This window comes from Dendrobates tinctorius, unplaced genomic scaffold, assembly GCF_039654945.1.
Source record: "Dendrobates tinctorius isolate UK_male_01 unplaced genomic scaffold, ASM3965494v1 ptg000171l, whole genome shotgun sequence".
In the NCBI taxonomy this organism is placed as follows: domain Eukaryota; kingdom Metazoa; phylum Chordata; class Amphibia; order Anura; family Dendrobatidae; genus Dendrobates; species Dendrobates tinctorius.
The window spans coordinates 21,191,174-21,209,035 of NW_027361838.1; the positions used below are offsets into that span (position 1 = coordinate 21,191,174).

General features: G+C 44.4%; 1 protein-coding gene across 5 annotated transcripts in view; it reads left to right on the plus strand.

Moving 5' to 3' along the window:
- RALBP1 (ralA binding protein 1) overlaps window positions 1-17,862 on the plus strand; it is an 80,030-nt gene that overhangs the window by 23,594 nt on the left and 38,574 nt on the right. For all 5 annotated transcript variants that reach the window (XM_073550959.1, XM_073550960.1, XM_073550963.1 and 2 more), the window contains 3 exons: window positions 4,239-4,682; window positions 7,482-7,831; window positions 8,992-9,153. In XM_073550959.1, coding sequence (XP_073407060.1) covers window positions 4,239-4,682; window positions 7,482-7,831; window positions 8,992-9,153 — 956 coding nt within the window. The remainder of the gene's footprint in view (window positions 1-4,238; window positions 4,683-7,481; window positions 7,832-8,991; window positions 9,154-17,862) is intronic.

Here is a 17,862-nt window from a genome sequence, read left to right on the forward strand (position 1 = left end):
AAGGCCATTTCAGACTACTTTGAGTTAACAATTAAACACTTTTTTTCTAACACAAAATTAATGGCAGATACCTGTCACAGGCTATTGTGTTGGTATTTTTGTCATTGTTGAGTATTTTCATTGAAAACTCTGAGCGATACATTTGCATTAATGGAAGTTGAAATTGTCATTTTAACTTTTGTAATAGTTATCCATGACTATAGCCTCGAAGTTCACCGACCACCATTGAATTCTGAGTTATCGAAAACTGTGTAAAATCAACCATGTATTGTCAGCTGCACACGCTTGCATTTTCTCATTAATATTATTTACTGTCGTAGCATGAAGTCTGGAACAATGTTATTCATGCACCACAATGTAAAGTAGTTACTACTCTACAGATATAAAAATAGAGCTAAAGTAAAGGAAATATAAAAAGCTTGTCTACGTCCTGTATCGTCAGAGATGAGTCCCTGTTTTAGGATAAGTTATGAGCAACTGCACTGATCATTAACCCCTTCACGACCTTGGACATATCCATTCCAACCTGGACGTATCCATATGTCATATCTTTAATTCAGCTGCTTGCTGAATCTTGTAGCAGGGCACAGAGTTGTCATCCTGGGGGTGGTGACGTCCTCCACAACTACAATCGCTGTGATTGGCTGTTCATTTAATGAAATTGCCTGAAACACTGATGTCCAGCCTAGCAACATTGGCATCACCAGGCCCAGCTCTGATTCGTGTGATCAGTCTGATGACACACAGAGGCGATCTAACCTCAGCGGTCAAACTGTCATTCTGTCACGCTTTGCTGGGCCTTGTGATGCCACTTACTTTTTGAAGCCTGTGCCATCACTTCTGGTTGTGCTGCTGAGATTCCTGAAATTAGTCCTTCCTGATCTTTCTCTTATCCGTTCCTGATCCCTGATCTTTCCTAATCTACTCCTTTTTCCGCTCTCTCCCTCTTTTTCCGCCTTTCCCTAACCACTTTTTACTCTCCTTCTGCCGCTGAGCACTGATCAGCACTTGGTTGCTTGATTTGTGGCATTTTTTTTTTCTTTGCCTCCTTCAGTTACCAAGGGCTGATTAGTATTTAAAAAAAAAAAAAAAAAAATCACTGATCAATGTCCGTGCTCGCTGGTCTCCAGGACTTTTTTTTTTTTTGTCCCTGTTTTTCTCCCCCACCTTCACTTTGCACCACCGCCGAGCGCTGATCAGTGACACAAATGTGTCGTTGTGACACCCGTGCTCGCTTTTGGCAAGGATTTTTGTTTCTGTATTTTTGTTATCCTCTTTTTGCACCACATCCTTGCATGCGTCCTACAGCCGTCGAGCACTGGTCGGTGGCATATATCACTAATCTGCCTCCAGTTGTTATTTTTTGTGTATGAAATAAAGCATTAAAAAAAAATTAGGTGATAGGATTAGATTGGGGACAGTAAACATATACTGTAGTAATTGCCATCAGTAATTTTTACTGAAGTTAGTCAGCGTTAATGTCAATATGGGAAAAAAAGCATTCGCGCGTGCGCCTACAGCCATCGAACGCTGATCGGCCTCTGGTTGTTGCTGTGTGTGTAAAAAGATTAATAAATTTAGATTAATTAGTAGGACTAGATTAGGGACAGTAAAAATATACTTCAATAATCGGCAACTACTGCAGTATTTTTTACTGAATATAGTCAGGGTTAGTGTCAGTTGTGGGCGCTCAGTAATTTTATTTTTTTTTTTTTTCGGACATCCATTTAGTAAGTTTGTTTTATTTTTATAAATTTGTAGATTTTTATTTTATTTTTCTTTATTTCTAGATTTTTTTTTTTTTTTTTTTTTCTCTTCTAAATAAAAAGTTTACACCACACTCTCGCACACCCACCTATGAATATAATTTGGTGTACACACAAAAACACCGCATGCTTGAAAAAAATGTCCCACCAGTCTCAATTATGGTATTTAGCGGAGGAGGCTTATGACTTCCTTGCCTCTGACACTTTATTTTTCATCCTCTTCCTCAAGTGACAATGAATGAACCACCATGTAGACGCCCCAGGACAGAAAATGAACCAGCGCCCACTATTACTGACCCTGTATGGACCTCTCCCCAAAAGATTGAGCCACTGATTCCTGATTTTGTAGCGACATCACAAATCAAATTTGGCACTACCAGCCTTGCAGAAATAGTCTTTTTCAAAGTCTTCTCTGTCGCTTTTGTAAACCTCGTGGTGGCCCTGGCAAATTTGTACGCCCAACAATTTTTTTGCACAAAAACGTCCATCATTTTCTAATTGTACCCCTATAGACACAGTGAAAATGAGGTTTTGAGGCCTTGCTCTTTACATGGAGTTATTGAAGAGGCCAGATCTTCGGCAATATTGGAGTGTTGACGTTTTGTATAATATTCCACTGTTCCGCATGGCCATGACCCATAAACAATTTTAGGCAATCAAAATGTTTTGCATTATAAAGATAAAGCACCATGTCTTTCCCTAGGTGACCCCCAACTTTGACCGAGTAAGAGGGCCAGGTAAGTAATTAAGCTCTACAAACTGAGTATCTCAGGTACACCCACAGGCGGCTTAGAGTTTATTAAGGGAAGGACACCCAGATTGAACCATCTGAATGTCCCCCTGTCCTGGGAGTGGGAAAATTGTGTGGGATTTGGTGCACCCACTTCTGGATCAAGGTTATCACCTATGTGTAGATAACTTTTATACCAGCATCCCACTCCAAGTCCCTCTCTGCGTGAGCTAGTGCAGCATACAGTACAGCCATCAAAAATCAAAGAGGCCTCCCTAAGACAATAATTTGGCAGCTGCTCAGAAAGGTTGAGAGCAGAGGCCAATGTAGGGATAACCTGCTGGTGGTCAAGTAAAAGGATACTAGGGATGTCCTTTTCTTGACCACTATACATGGTGATGGCAGCACCCCCACCGCTGTATGAGGTACCACTACACAGGTCACCAAACCAGACTGTGTACTAGGGTACAATAAGAACTTGGGAAAAGTTGATCTTCCTGATCAAGTCTTCCAGCCATACAGTGCCATGAAAAAAGCCAAGATGTGGTAGAAGAATCTGGCCATGCACATCGTATAGATGGCAATGTACCACACTTATGTGCTATCATGATGTGCATGCAGGCCAAACTGGTACATACTTTCAGTTCCAGGAGGTAGTAATCAAGGCCCTAATCTTTGGAGATCAGGAAAGAGCGGGTCCCTGTACTTCCGGAACTGAAGGTGCCCATATTGTATCAGACCAACATTTTTCCGGTGAGGTCACTCAAACCACAAAGAAAGGAAGGTCGCAAAAGAGGTGCTGAGTCTGTTTTTCAGAAGGGTGATACTTAAGGACATCACTTATTAATGCAAAACCTGTCCCGACAAACCTGGCCTATGTATAATAAATGCTTCAAATTGTACCACACATCCATGGACTGCTTAATTCATTTCTTACTGTTGGCAGCGGATTATTCAGGATACTCTCCAAGCGTGTGACAACAGTGCTTCTTTATTCCGGAACAAACAGGAACAATATATGATACGCTTAATAGATCAGGAATAAATAATTAGTGTCTCTCTTTGTGCATCATCTACAGCAGGCTGTTTCTCTCATACACAGACACAGGAAATACAGTCACACGCTATCCCTGTGAGCCTCTGGGATTTTTTTTTTTTTTTTTTTTAAAAACTTTATGAACAGCATACAAATGTAGCAACTAAACAATCATAGACAGGAATGGAGTTGTTGCACCAAACATATTCCAACACTTACTTACACAACTAGCACATGCCATCCCGACGTACACTACACAACTCGCGTATGCCATTCTGACGTACACTACACAACTCGCGTATGCCAACCTGATGCACGCTACACGACTCGCCATAGAAGTAGCATATTTATCTAGGAAGCTTCCAAATTACAATAATTGAAATAGTTTATATGTCAATGTGACATGTCAGAATTTTTTTTTATTAGATAGACTTTAATGTATGACATGTAGGGTCTAAAAACTTATTTGAAGTCCAATGTTTTCTTTAATTTTGTAGTGTTTAGCCAGCTATCAATTTATTTCACCTAATGAATCATAGGCTTTTCTGTGGTCTTTAAATTGTGCATAGCAACATCTATTATAGCTTTGAAAAGCAATATAGGGCTTCTTGGCTAAAAATGACAGAACTGTCATAAAAAAAAACCCAAAAACTGTAGTGTTCCTCACCTCTTTACCCAAGACTAACTTGCACACTTTCTTCTCCAGCTGAAGGTTATGCTGCCTTCCAGGAGGACAGCTCTGGTGATGAAGCAGAGAGCCCGTCCAAAATGAAGAGGTCCAAGGGAATCCATGTATTCAAGAAGCCCAGTTTTTCTAAGAAGAAGGAGAAAGACTTCAAAATAAAAGAGAAACCTAAAGAAGAGAAGCACAAAGAAGACAAGCACAAAGACAAGAAGTCCAAGGATCTTACTGCTGCAGATGTAGTCAAACAATGGAAAGAGAAAAAGAAAAAAAAGAAGCCCACCCCAGAGCCAGAACCAGCACCTGTAGATGTGCCGAGGCTCAGGCCAGTATTCGGAATCCCCCTGGCTGCAGCTTCAGAAAGAACCATGATGTGTGATGGGATCCGGCTGCCAACTGTGTTCCGGGAGTGCATCGATTTCATTGAGCAACATGGCATGAAATGTGAAGGCATCTACAGGGTGTCAGGTAAAACTGCTGAATTTATGGCTGGTAACTTCAGCCTGACATTAAGGAAATGCAGTTTATTAAATTTCCCCAATTGATTAGTTATGATTGTATGAAATGAAGCTGTCATTTAAAAGGCCCAAAACATTTCTTGATTCTGTAAAGCAAAAATGCCATTACACTAGCTTATAATAAAACAGACGGGGTGTTAAAATATTGTGGCTAGATTTTATGGCCATATACAGTGCCTACAAGTAGTATTCAACCCCCTGCAGATTTAGCAGGTTTGATAAGATGCAAATAAGTTAGAGCCTTCAAACTTCACACAAGAGCAGGATTTATTAACAGATGCATAAATCTTACAAACCAAAAAGTTATGTTGCTCAGTTAAATTTTAATAAATTTTAAACATAAAAGTGTGGGTCAATTATTATTCAACCCCTAGGTTTAATAATTTGTGGAATAACCCTTGTTTGCAATTACAGCTAATAATCGTCTTTTATAAGACCTGATCAGGCCGGCACAGGTCTCTGGAGTTATCTTGGCCCACTCCTCCATGCAGATCTTCTCCAAGTTATCTAGGTTCTTTGGGTGTCTCATGTGGACTTTAATCTTGAGCTCCTTCCACAAGTTTTCAATTGGGTTAAGGTCAGGAGACTGACTAGGCCACTCCAACACCTTGATTTTTTGCCTCTTGAACCAGGCCTTGGTTTTCTTGGCTGTGTGCTTTGGGTCATTGTCTTGTTGGAAGATGAAATGACGACCCATCTTAAGATCCTTGATGGAGGAGCGGAGGTTCTTGGCCAAAATCTCCAGGTAGGCCGTGCTATCCATCTTCCCATGGATGCGGACCAGATGGCCAGGCCCCTTGGCTGAGAAACAGCCCCACAGCATGATGCTGCCACCACCATGCTTGACTGTAGGGATGGTATTCTTGGGGTCGTATGCAGTGCCATCCAGTCTCCAAACGTCACGTGTGTGGTTGGCACCAAAGATCTCGATCTTGGTCTCATCAGACCAGAGAACCTTGAACCAGTCTGTCTCAGAGTCCTCCAAGTGATCATGAGCAAACTGTAGACGAGCCTTGACATGACGCTTTGAAAGTAAAGGTACCTTACGGGCTCGTCTGGAACGGAGACCATTGCGGTGGAGTACGTTACTTATGGTATTGACTGAAACCAATGTCCCCACTGCCATGAGATCTTCCCGGAGCTCCTTCCTTGTTGTCCTTGGGTTAGCCTTGACTCTTCGGACAAGCCTGGCCTCGGCACGGGAGGAAACTTTCAAAGGCGGTCCAGGCCGTAGAAGGCTAACAGTAGTTCCATAGGCCTTCCACTTCCGGATGATGCTCCCAACAGTGGAGACAGGTAGGCCCAACTCCTTGGAAAGGGTTTTGTACCCCTTGCCAGCCTTGTGACCCTCCACGATCTTGTCTCTGATGGCCTTGGAATGCTCCTTTTGTCTTTCCCATGTTGACCATGTATGAGTGCTGTTCACAAGTTTGGGGAGGGTCTTAAATAGTCAGAAAAGGCTGGAAAAAGAGATAATTAATCCAAACATGTGAAGCTCATTGTTCTTTGTGCCTAAAATACTTCTTAATACTTTAGGGGAACCAAACAGAATTCTGGTGGTTTGAGGGGTTGAATAATAAATGACCCTCTGAATAAACTTTTCACAATTTAAAAAAAAATTAAACAAAGAAATAACATTCTTTTTTGCTGCAGTGCATTTCACACTTCCAGGCTGATCTACAGTCCAAATGTCACAATGCCAAGTTAATTCCGAATGTGTAAACCTGCTAAATCTGCAGGGGGTTGAATACTACTTGTAGGCACTGTATATGGGTGGCGTCTAGTTGCCAGTGACAGTGGCTATTGTGGTTAGTGCATTGTTTGGAGAAGTGAGAGTTGATGATGTGTTATACACTATGCAGGAGGCAGATTGTTGTAATTGTAACTGAGACCTGATGGCAGCACAAGAGTAACAACGGGTATTCAATATGAATAATGTTAAATGTTTGAAAAAAAAATGGCTGTAAATCTATATATAAAGCTGAGTGTATGTATCAAACCCCGCCCACTCCACATAGCTCCCTACTGGTGACTGGAGAGCGGAGTTGCAGAGGGAAGATGCGGGTGGAGAGCAGAGCTGTGAGGGAGAGAGAGTGGGACACGGAGAGCAGGGCTGTGGAGGGATAGAGCGGGATGGCACGTGGAGAGCGGTACACGGATGGAGAGCAGGGCTGTTATGGGAGAGAGTGCGATGCGGGTGGAGAGCTGAACTGCTTAGGGAGAGAGCAGGACGGCCAGTGGAGACGGGCTGCGGACAGAGAGAGCAAATACCCCTTCTGACGACTGGGGGTGACACTATAGGGTCCGTTTGGGGCCTGTCCTTGTAAGGGCAGGAGTAATACCTGGGCACGACAGGGAAAACTGCACACCTGTAACCCTTTAGCCTCCTTTTCCACACGCTGTCTTGTGCTGCTATATGGACCCGAATACCTGGCAGGGGACCTCTGAAAAATATGCCGGGGCATCTATGTCCATGAGTAATGGTGAGACCGAACCATTTTTTAAATGAGCACTGATACGCACGAGCACTATTATGTCTATGTGTTTATGTGATGTCTCAGGTTTTAATGAATTATTAAAGGTTGTTTTTTTTTTTTGTTTTTTTTTATGGGAATCCTCCAAGCTACTGACACACAACATCAGATGTTGAATAACGCATCTTAAGCATACAGAAAGTACTGGTATATCATTTTATTTTTTTACCACTGAATCTTATTTTATTTTTTAATTTTTTTTTAACATCCATAAGGAATCAAGTCAAAGGTGGATGAATTGAAAGCAGCATATGACCGTGAGGAGTCTCCTAACATCGATGACTATGAGCCTTATACAGTTGCCAGCCTACTGAAGCAATACTTGCGTGAGCTACCCGAGAACGTCCTCACCAAAGAATTAATGCCTAAATTTGAAGAAGCCTGTGGCAAGGGCACCGAGGCAGAAAGGCTGCTGGAGTGTCAGCGCCTCTTAAAGGAGCTGCCTACCTGCAACTTGTACTTGATTTCATGGCTGATTGTGCACATGGACCATGTCATAGAGAAAGAGCTTGAAACTAAAATGAATATACAGAATATTTCAATTGTGCTGAGCCCGACCGTTCAGGTACATATGTCAGATTTTCTAGAGGTTATATTGTTTGGACTGAGGAAAAAGTGATAGTCTTCAACGTCATTTTAGCTGTTACAGTTCATGGGTGGGCCACTGCTCCGTAGCAATGAAGACAGTTCATGTGTGGAGAAAGGTGATGATCCTTGGATCACTACTAAGTTCTCCAGTGATGTGACCGGTGAGGCCAATGATTGGCTGCAGTGGCCTCCAGAATAAAGTACAGCTAGTGATTACTGCAGGGCCAGAGGGGACCACTGCAGTGTGTTGGGGATTTTTAACACATTTTCTACTCTTATCAGTTTCTTTATTAATCACCGGCAAGCCTTTTAAGCTATGGCTTCTCTACAGTGAAGCCATGCCTTTATCATTTGACCCTTTCCTGCAGCATTCTCGCTTATTGTTTCCCTTGTGCCATCATCTTCTTTCTTCTCAATCAGGTCTCTAAAACAAGCTGGGAATTGAGAAAGGATTTGAGAGGAAATTCCGAGTTGTGACAGCCTTAGTTTTCTACACTAGATAAGTGACAACTGCTAGATCAGTGGGCTCTAACCATTGGGACCCCAGTGATCGAACAAGGGTCCTGTGACGTCAGTTTGAATGCAATGGCCATCGCATTTGCACACTGCCACTCCATGCAAAGTCTATGGAGATAGCTAATGTTCATGTGTGATAGCCACTCCATTCAAATTAAGAGCACGGTACCCCAGTTTAGTGATTAGTGGAGGTCCCAGCTGTCAGACTGCTAACAATAAAGATAATCGTGTGTAAACTGCTATCTAATGGATAGGTGATCATTAGTTATTACTGAAATGCTCCCAATTATTTGGATTTTCTTGAAAATTTAAAGGAGTTCTCCACTACTAGGACTACCCTTTCTCTATCTGAATGTTTACCCCCATGAAAATTAAAACGCCTACACTTGCGAGTGGCGACACCGCTGGAACTGCATGAGAGGTGAGTATAGGCGTTTTTATTTTCAAGGGGGCATTCAGCTCAAGAAGGGGTTGTCATAGTAGTGGACAACCCTTTAAAGATGACCTAATTAAATAAAAATAGTCTAAATGTATTGATGTTCTTGCTTTTGGAGTAAGAAATAAGTTGTACTTGCGCTAGAGCTTGCATTGGCTTAATTTATGTTGTCTTCTGTATTCCAGATCAGTAACAGAGTCTTGTACGTATTCTTTACACATGTGCAAGAGTTGTTTGGTGGAACAGTGATCAAGAAAGTGATAAAACCTCTCCGCTGGTCTAATATGGCCACCATGCCTGCTCTGCCCGAAACTCAAGAAACTATCAAAGAAGAAATTCGGCGACAGGTTTGTTTTCCCAGTTTTTACTGTATTCATTGGAAGAGTGCCTCTCCGCACCGTCCTCTGCGTGACAGTCTACTATGTATCTCTATATATAGGTATATAGGTAGTGTCCCCAAATTCTGTGCCGAGACAGTTCTCTTTAGATGATATTTGTACATAAAACATGTCATAATCTTCATAGCACTGTTTGCAGGTTACACTACGGAATATGATCCATGTAATATGTGGTCTAATCACGAGTGGACATAATACGTCATTGAGCGTTTAGATGACACTTGGAATTTGTAGAAAGTGTGATATTGTGCATAAAGGCTAAACCTTTACATGCACCAAACATTGAAGGGGATGATGAAATTGATGAAATGACTGAGAAGTATCTGTGTGTACTTGTACACTATAGAATGAATTATTACATGCGGAGCCGATCTGCCACTATAAATCTAGGAGAATTGCCAGGAGGGTCATGAATTGAGTAAAGGCCAAAACCACATTTGTACACATACCTTTTTTTGTGGAGTTAAGATTGGAAAAAGTAATAAAGAAAAAAGGTACGCTCACCCCTTAGACATCCAGGACCCCGAGCACGGAAGATCTGCAGTGCAGCAGGATTAGTAATTGATAGAGTGAATCCAGCTCTTGGTTCCTTAGAAATTCAATATATTTGATCATACAAGTACTCCATCACCCCTTCACATTGCCCGTCATTGATGGTTGCATCAACATCAATGTCTTCTGCGCGTGCTCCTTTCCACTGATATTAAACTTCAAATACACAGATGGACAAAATTAATACTTGCACAAAGTCTCGGGTCAACTTTGATATTTAATAAACCCCTTCCTGACATCTGACGTACTATCCCGTCCATAGGACCTGGGCCCCTATGCCAATGGACGGGATAGTACGTCATAGCGATCAGCGGGCGCTCACGGGGGGAGCGCCGCTGATTGCGGCCGGGTGTCAGCTGATTATCACAGCTGACCCCCGGCACGTTAACCCCTGGCACACTGCGATCAAACACGGTCGCAGTGTACCGGGGGTTTAGGGAACCGTGCTTCCCTGAGACCTCCGCAGCAGCTAGATGTGCAGCACTGCTGCGGGGGCCTCCTTCCCTGCAGGTCCCCGGATCCAATATGGTGGCGGGTACCTTCAGGGGCCTGCAGGGAGGCGGCTTCCTCACTCCCTGCAGAGCGCAGGCATGAGGAAGCCTTGTGCAGCGCCTGTGTCAGATCGCTGATCTGTCACAGCGCTTGTGTGATGTGTCAGATCAGCGATCTGACACATGACAGTAATGTCCCCCCTGGGACAGTGTAATAAAGTTTTAAAAAAAAAAAAATTAAAAATGTATAAAAAAAATCGCTAAATAAAAAAAAAAAAATTCCCTAATTCATTTTTTGGAAATAAAAAACCCCCCAAAAGTACACATATTTAGTATCGCTGCGTCCGTAACGACACGCCCTATAAAACTGTCCCATTAGTTAACTCCTTTAGCGAACCCCTTAAAAAATAAAAAAAAAACAAAACAATGCTTTATTATACTGCCGAACAAAAAGTGCAATAACGCACGATCAATAAGAAAGATATAAATAACCATGGTACCGCTGAAAACGTCATCTTGTCCCGCAAAAAAACAGCCGCCACACAGCGTCATCAGCGAAAAAATAAAGTTATAGCTCGCAGAATAAAGAGATGCAAAAATAAATATTTTTTATATAAAATTATTTTCATTGCATAAAAGCGCCAAAACACAAAAAAATGACATAAATGAGGTATCGCTGTAATCGTACTGACCCGAAGAATAAAACCGCTTTATCAATTTTACCGCACGCGGAACGGTGTAAACGCACCCTCAAAAGAAGTTCATGAAACGCTGGTTTTTGTTCATTCTGCGTCCCAAAAATCGGAATAAAAAGCGATCAAAAAATGTCACGTGCCGAAAATCGTACCAATAAAAACGTCAACTCGTCCCACAAAAAATAAGACCTCACATGACTCGGTGGGTCAAAATATGGAAAAATTATAGCTCTCAAAATGTGGTGATGCAAAAACTATTTTTACAATAAAATGTGTTTTTTAGCATATGACAGCTGCCAAACATAAAAACAGCTATAAATAGTAAATCAAACCCCCCTTTTATCACCCCCTTAGTTAGGGAAAAATAATAAAATAAAAAAATGTCTTTTTTTTCCAATTTCCCACTAGGGTTAGGGCTTTAGATAAGGGTTAGGGGTGTGTTGGGGTTGGAGTTATAATTGGGGGGTTTCCACTGTTTGGGCACATCAGGGGCTCTCCAAACGCAGCATGGCGTCTGATCTCAATTCCAGCCAATTCTGAGTTGAAAAAGTCAAATGGTGGTCCTTCCCTTCCAAGCTCTGCCATGCGCCCAAACAGTGTTTTACCCCCACATATGGGGTATCAGCCTACTCAGGACAAATTGCAAAACAACTTTTGGGGTCCAATTTCTTCTGTTACCCTTAGAAAAATAAAAAATTGGTGGCAAAAATCTCTTTTGTGAAAAAAGTGATTTTTTTTTTTTTTTTTTTTTTTTTTTTTTTTATTTTCACGCCCCGGCGTTATAAACTTTTGTGAGGCACTGGGGGGGTTCAGAGTGCTCACCACACATCTAGATAAGTTCCGTGGGGGGTGGGGTCTAGTTTCCAAAATGGGGTCACTTGTGGGGGGTTTCCACTGTTTAGGTACATCAGGGGCTCTCCAAAGGCAACATGACACCCGCAGACCATTCCATCAAAGTCTGCATTCCAAAACGGTCACTACTTCCCTTCCGAGCCCCGACGTGTGCCCATACAGTAGTTTTCTCCCACAAATGGGGTATCGGTGTACTCAGGACAAATTGGACAACAACTTTTGGTGTCCAATTTCTTCTGTTACCCTTGGGAAAATAAAAAAAATTAGGGGTGAAAAATCATTTTTGTGGAAAAAATGTGTGTTTTTTTTTTTTTTTTAATTTTTACGGCTGTATGTTATAAACTCATGTGAAGCCCTGGGAGGTTCATAGTTCTCACCACACATCTAGATAAGTTCCTTGGGGGGGGGGGTCTAGTTTCCAAAATGGTGTCATTTGTGGGGGGTTTCCCACTGTTTTGGCACATCAGGGGCTTTCCAAACGTGACATGGTGTCTGATCTTAATTCCAGCTATAAAAGTCAAATGGCGCTGCTTCCCTTCTGAGCTTATGCGCCCAAATAGTGTTTTACCCCCACATATGGGGTATCAGCGTACTCAAAACAAATTGCACAATAACTTTTGGGGTCCTGTTACCCTTGGAAAAATAAAAATTGGGGGTGAAAAGATCATTTTTGTGGAAAAAATATGATTTTTTAATTGTACGGCTGTACGTTATAAACTTCTGTGAAGCCCTTGTGGGTTCAAAGTTCTCACCACATAGCTAGATAAGTTCCTTGGGGGGTCTAGCTTCCAAAATGGGGTCACTTGTGGGGGGTTTCCACTGTTTAGGCACATCAGGGGCTCTCCAAACGTGACATGGCGTCCGATCTGATTTCCAGCCAATTTTGCATTGAAAAAGTCAAACAGCGCTCCTTCCCTTCTGAGCTCTGTCATGCGCCGAAACAGTGGTCCCCCCACATATCAGGTATCCGCGTACTCAGGACAAATTGCACAATAACTTTTGCAGTCCAATTTCTCCTGTTACCCTTGGTAAAATTAAAAAAAATTGGATCTGAAGTAATTTTTTTGTGAAAAAAAGTTAAATGTTCATTTTTTTTTTTTAAACACTCAAAAAATTCCTGTGAAGCACCTGAAGGGTTAATAAACTTCTTGAATGTGGTTTTGAGCACCTTAAGGGGTGCAGTTTTTAGAATGGTGTCACTTTTGGGTATTTTCTATCATATAGACCCCTCAAAGTGGCTTCAAACGTGATGTGGTCCGTAAAAATAAAATGGTGTTGCAAAAATGAGAAATTGATGCTCAACTTTTAACCCTTATAACTTCCAAACGAAAAAAAAATTTTGGTTTCAAAATTGTACTGATGTAAACGAAACATATGTGAAATGTTACTTAAGTTTTTTTTTTGTTTGCCATATCTCTGTGATTTAAGGGCATAAAAATTCAAAGTTGGAAAAATGCAAAATGTTCAAAATTTTCGCCAAATTTCCGTTTTTTTCACAAATAAGCGCAAGTTATATCAATGAAATTTTACCACTAAGGCCTGTTTCACATTTCAGTTATTTAACGTCAGTCAAAATCCACCAGGTTGTAAAAAAACGGATCCGTTTCCATTGTGGCCCAAACGGATGCCACCGGATCCGTTTTTTGACAGATCCGCTTTACGTTAGTGGCTGAAATTTAAAGGAAAAGGTGCCGGGGGGGGGGGGGAAGGAGTTTGTTTTTTTTTTTTTCCTTTGCTCGGCTGTTCCGGAACGCTACTCAGGGGGTTAAAAGCCCCGCTCCAGCGACTCTGCCGGACATGCGCAATATAAATTAGCGGACCGTCTCTCGGAAAAAACGTTGCAGAGTCCGTCTCATCCGCCCGGGAGACGCTAAAAGTTTGACGGATCCGTCAAAAAACTGGTGGGACCGACGACCATCAGTCAAAATCCGCCGCTAATGTAAGTCTATGGGGGAAAAAAACAGATCCGCCCCTTTTTTGGCGGATCCATTTTTTTTCGAAAATTGGCGGACTTTGACTGACGTAAAAAAATGGAAGTGTGAAACAGGCCTAACATAAAGTACAAGATGTCACGAGAAAAGTGTCCGAATCACTGGGATCCATGGAAGCGTTTCAGAGTTTTTACCTTATAAAGGGAAAGTGGTCAGAATTGTAAAAAATTGGCTCGGTCATGAACGTGCAAACCACCCTTGGGGGTAAAGGGGTTAAAAAATGTCTATAATTGAGGAACCTTTTCCTGATCAAATATTCAATGATTTTTTTTCTCCAGTCACCTTCCACGACAGCTACATCGGAGGATGTCTTCCCCGCCCTAATAGGGGACAGGAACACAAAAAGGTTAAATACCCCTCCTCTTCCTGCAACCACCAGTGTTTTCCGGTCCCCTATGGGGCATGAAGAGGTCTACGATGGTGCTGCCGTGGCCGGCGATCGGGAGCACCCCACGTCCAGTACCAGCTGGGATACCTGTGAGATGGCGGGCTCTCCTCCTCCAGTGGCTGCTCCCGTCTTCGCCTGCATGGTGGGACTCGGGACTCTCCCGCCTCTCCTGCACCTACTTCGGGGGTAAAGCGAGGCGGTGATGTACGCGCCGGGGGCCTCCAGATAGCTCCCCGGCTTCCTCCTCCTTCGTGCTGCCGGTTCCTGGGGGCTTATGCTGGCCGGGGGTGGCGTTCCTCCACTTTGGGCGTTACTGGTCTTTCCACTGGGTTGCGCGTTGCTTCCGGTCTGTCCCTATGCTTTCCACAGTGGAGCGCGTTACTCCTGGGACCGGCGGTCACATTCTGGGGCGTCCTCATGTGGTTCCCCCCCATTGGGCCAAAGGGAGTAGGTGCGCAAACAACGCTGGACCCTCGATCTTTCAAGGTCCGGGTGCGGAGATCACCAGGTAAGACACCTGGTAAGACACCTGTCTGACACTGACTGTAGACGGCATGGACGGTGACAAGCCCCCTCTCTCTGCGTCGGCGGAGCCCAGCGTACTCCCTCCTACTGTAAGTAGCAGGCGTCGGCCCTGGCTATCCAGCATTTATTTACTAAAATGGCGTAGCATACCTCCCTATGTAATATGGGGACAAAAGGTCTCTGACCCTATGAGGAACAGCCACAAGTGTAAAATGTGTGCTGCCAGACTCCCTTGACATACGGGGAAAGCTCTGCCCGTCCTGTACGGAGATGTCCTTCGCGCTGAGCAGCCCTCTCTCCTGGATAGCATAAAATCCCTCATAATACAGGAGGTTCACTCCTCCATGGCTCCCTTCTCCCAGACCGCCTCCCTCTAGGAGGAGGATGAAAGCTCCGATAGAATCTGACTCAGGCTCAGGCGAAATTCAGTCCTCGGATTCAGAGGACGCTCGGGAGATTGTGGGTTCCTCTTCCACGTCCACCCCTAAAACCAGGGAACAAAAAATATCACTTGGTTCCGAGAATATGGGTGAGCTAATCAGTATGGTTAAGAGCACCATAGGGGTGGAGGAGGAAGAAGTTAAATACACGGTACAGGACGAGATGTTGGGCTGAAGCCCAAAGAAGGTGTCCTGTACACGAGAACGTACAGAATCTGATCCTCCATAAAAGGAGGCCTCCCTAAAAAAGATACCTGACGCCCTACCCCTACTGCAGAAAGCAACGAGGTTCCTAGCCGATGCTTCCGCTGGCAGTCGCTAAACAACTTGAGACCAGGGCAGAAGACCAGCCTGTAATTCGCAGGTCTCGGGTAATTCTTTAATGCATCGGCTCTTCTAGGCTGAGCGTGACTGCTCTCGCCAGGTCCGGGTAGCCGCAAAAGCGGCCGTCCTTTCTAACTCCTCTAGAGGAGTGCCCTGCTTAAAATCCTAAGGGAGGCGACTTATCTCCAAATAGTGCACCATCCCCTTCCAGGGCCACTATGTGTTCAAGCCTGTCCTGGATAACATCCCGGACAAAGCTTCGGACAAAAGGATCTCTTCCGGAACATAGAAATCCTAGGAGATGGATTTTTCGTCTCTCCCGTGACCAAACCTCTGTCAACAGCTATTCTAAGCTGAATTTGCATGCCTTCGTCAGATCACAGCCGCTAAGCAGCTTGAGGCTGGGCCAGTACCGGCATGAGAGACTGGCTGGGAATTCCTGGTCCTGTTGACATACTCAGGAAGAGTATAGGGGGGCAAGGGCAGGAACATCCTTGTCCCTAACCATTAACAGACCCCAGATAAGCAATGACGCCCGGTTGGGGGTCGTTTCGCTCTTTTTTTTCACCCGCTGGCAGTCCATCTCCACAAATCAGTGGGTCCACCGTACCATACGAGATGGACTAAAAATTGGGTTTGAGAGTCCTTCCCCGTAATGCTTATAGGTAAACCTCCCTACAGCTTCCACACCTTCAGGGCTCCTTACCAAGAGATCTGCTCCTGTAGAACGCGCGGGTGCCAAAGCGGGAGAAGGACACGGCCTTTACGCATGTCCCTTCCTGGTGACGAAGCCATCAGAGAGAAAACGAATCATCATAAACCTGAAGCCATTAAACGAATCGGTCCGGTACAGGCAATTCAAAATGGAGTCAATCAGGGGCAGTCCTGCTCATCGGACATAACTGGGTAATGGCAACAGTAGATCTGAAGGGTGCATATTACCATGTGCCAATCCATCCGACCATGTATCTCTCCATGATCATGGCAGAAGCAGTGATTTTCATCCGGCGCCAGGGGATAAGCGTTATCCCATATCTGGACGACTTCCTCCTCCCTATACCATCTATCTCATGTCAGAAGGTGGACGTAGGAAAGACCCCAGGGATATTAAGATCCCTGGATTGGATACCGAACCTGGTCTATCCCTCCACGAGAAGGAAGCTTCTGGGAGTTCTCTCGGACTCAAGGGGAGAGACACCCTTCCTACCTAAGGGTTGTCATGTCGACCTTGTCCACAAAAGAACCTGGTTCAGGACCAGCGGGCACCGACCCTCAGAGTCAATGTATGCTCTAGGATCTCTGACCACATGCACCCAGGCGGTTTCTTGGGATCAGGCCCACACCCAAATTCTACAAAGCCTCGTGCTTTTACATTCCAGGATCTGCCTGGCCTACGCGGTGACTAATTCCATTGTCCTGAAGGATTCCCCTCCCTGGCCAGGTTAAACCGGCCCTGAGGTGGTGGTTGACTACCGAAATCTTCAGAAGGGAGTCAGCCGGATTCAGCTTCCCCTAAAAACACTCTGGTCAGATGCCAGCCAACGAGGCGCAGTAGTAGAGATCCTATTTTCAGGGGCGGGCGCCTGGACCAGACGGTATTCGTGTCCCTAGCCTCAAGATGGGGCGGAGGTGGACCTAGTCGCCAACAGGCAAAATGTGAAGACAGGTGTATTCGTCTCCCTCAAACACATGGACGGGAGTGCAAGGAATAGATGCCCTTCACCCAATGGTGGGATTCCAACCTCGCATATACCTGCCCACCCATACCGATGCGGGCAAAAAACATCTCAGGAAATCCAGACGGACCGAGTTCCCACAATACTAATTGCCCCTCTGTGGCCCGTAAGAAGTTGGTACGGTGCCCTACTTGCCATGGCCCAGGAAGGCCCTGGCTTCTACCCCAAAAAGGGCGACCTCCTTCACCAAGGTCCTCTGCTACACCCGGACGTAGGCAAATGGAACCTGGCAGCATGGTTATTGAGGCCGAGTTCCTACGAGCCAAATGGCTCTCGGATAGGGTAATCCAAACCCTTCAGGAAAGCCAAAAACCAATAACCAAGGCCATCTATGCCAAGGTCTGGGAAAAGGTTTATGCCCTGGTGATCTCCAAGCACCCTTGATCCCTTCCATCCCAGTGCAGCACAGACCCTAGACGTTTACAAACTGTCTAGAGCAGGGCCTTATCCCCAGCACACTAAAGGTATAAATATCAGCTCTTGGCACCTTTTTTGATCTTGACCTGGCCAGCCACCGCTGGATCAAACGATTTTATGGCTTCGGCAGCCAGGATTCGTCCTAAACTCCGCAGTCAAGGGCCTCCTTGGGATCTCAACACCATGCTCAACATCCTAACCTAAGATCCATTTGAGCCTCTAGATTCCATGACCATGAAAACCTAAC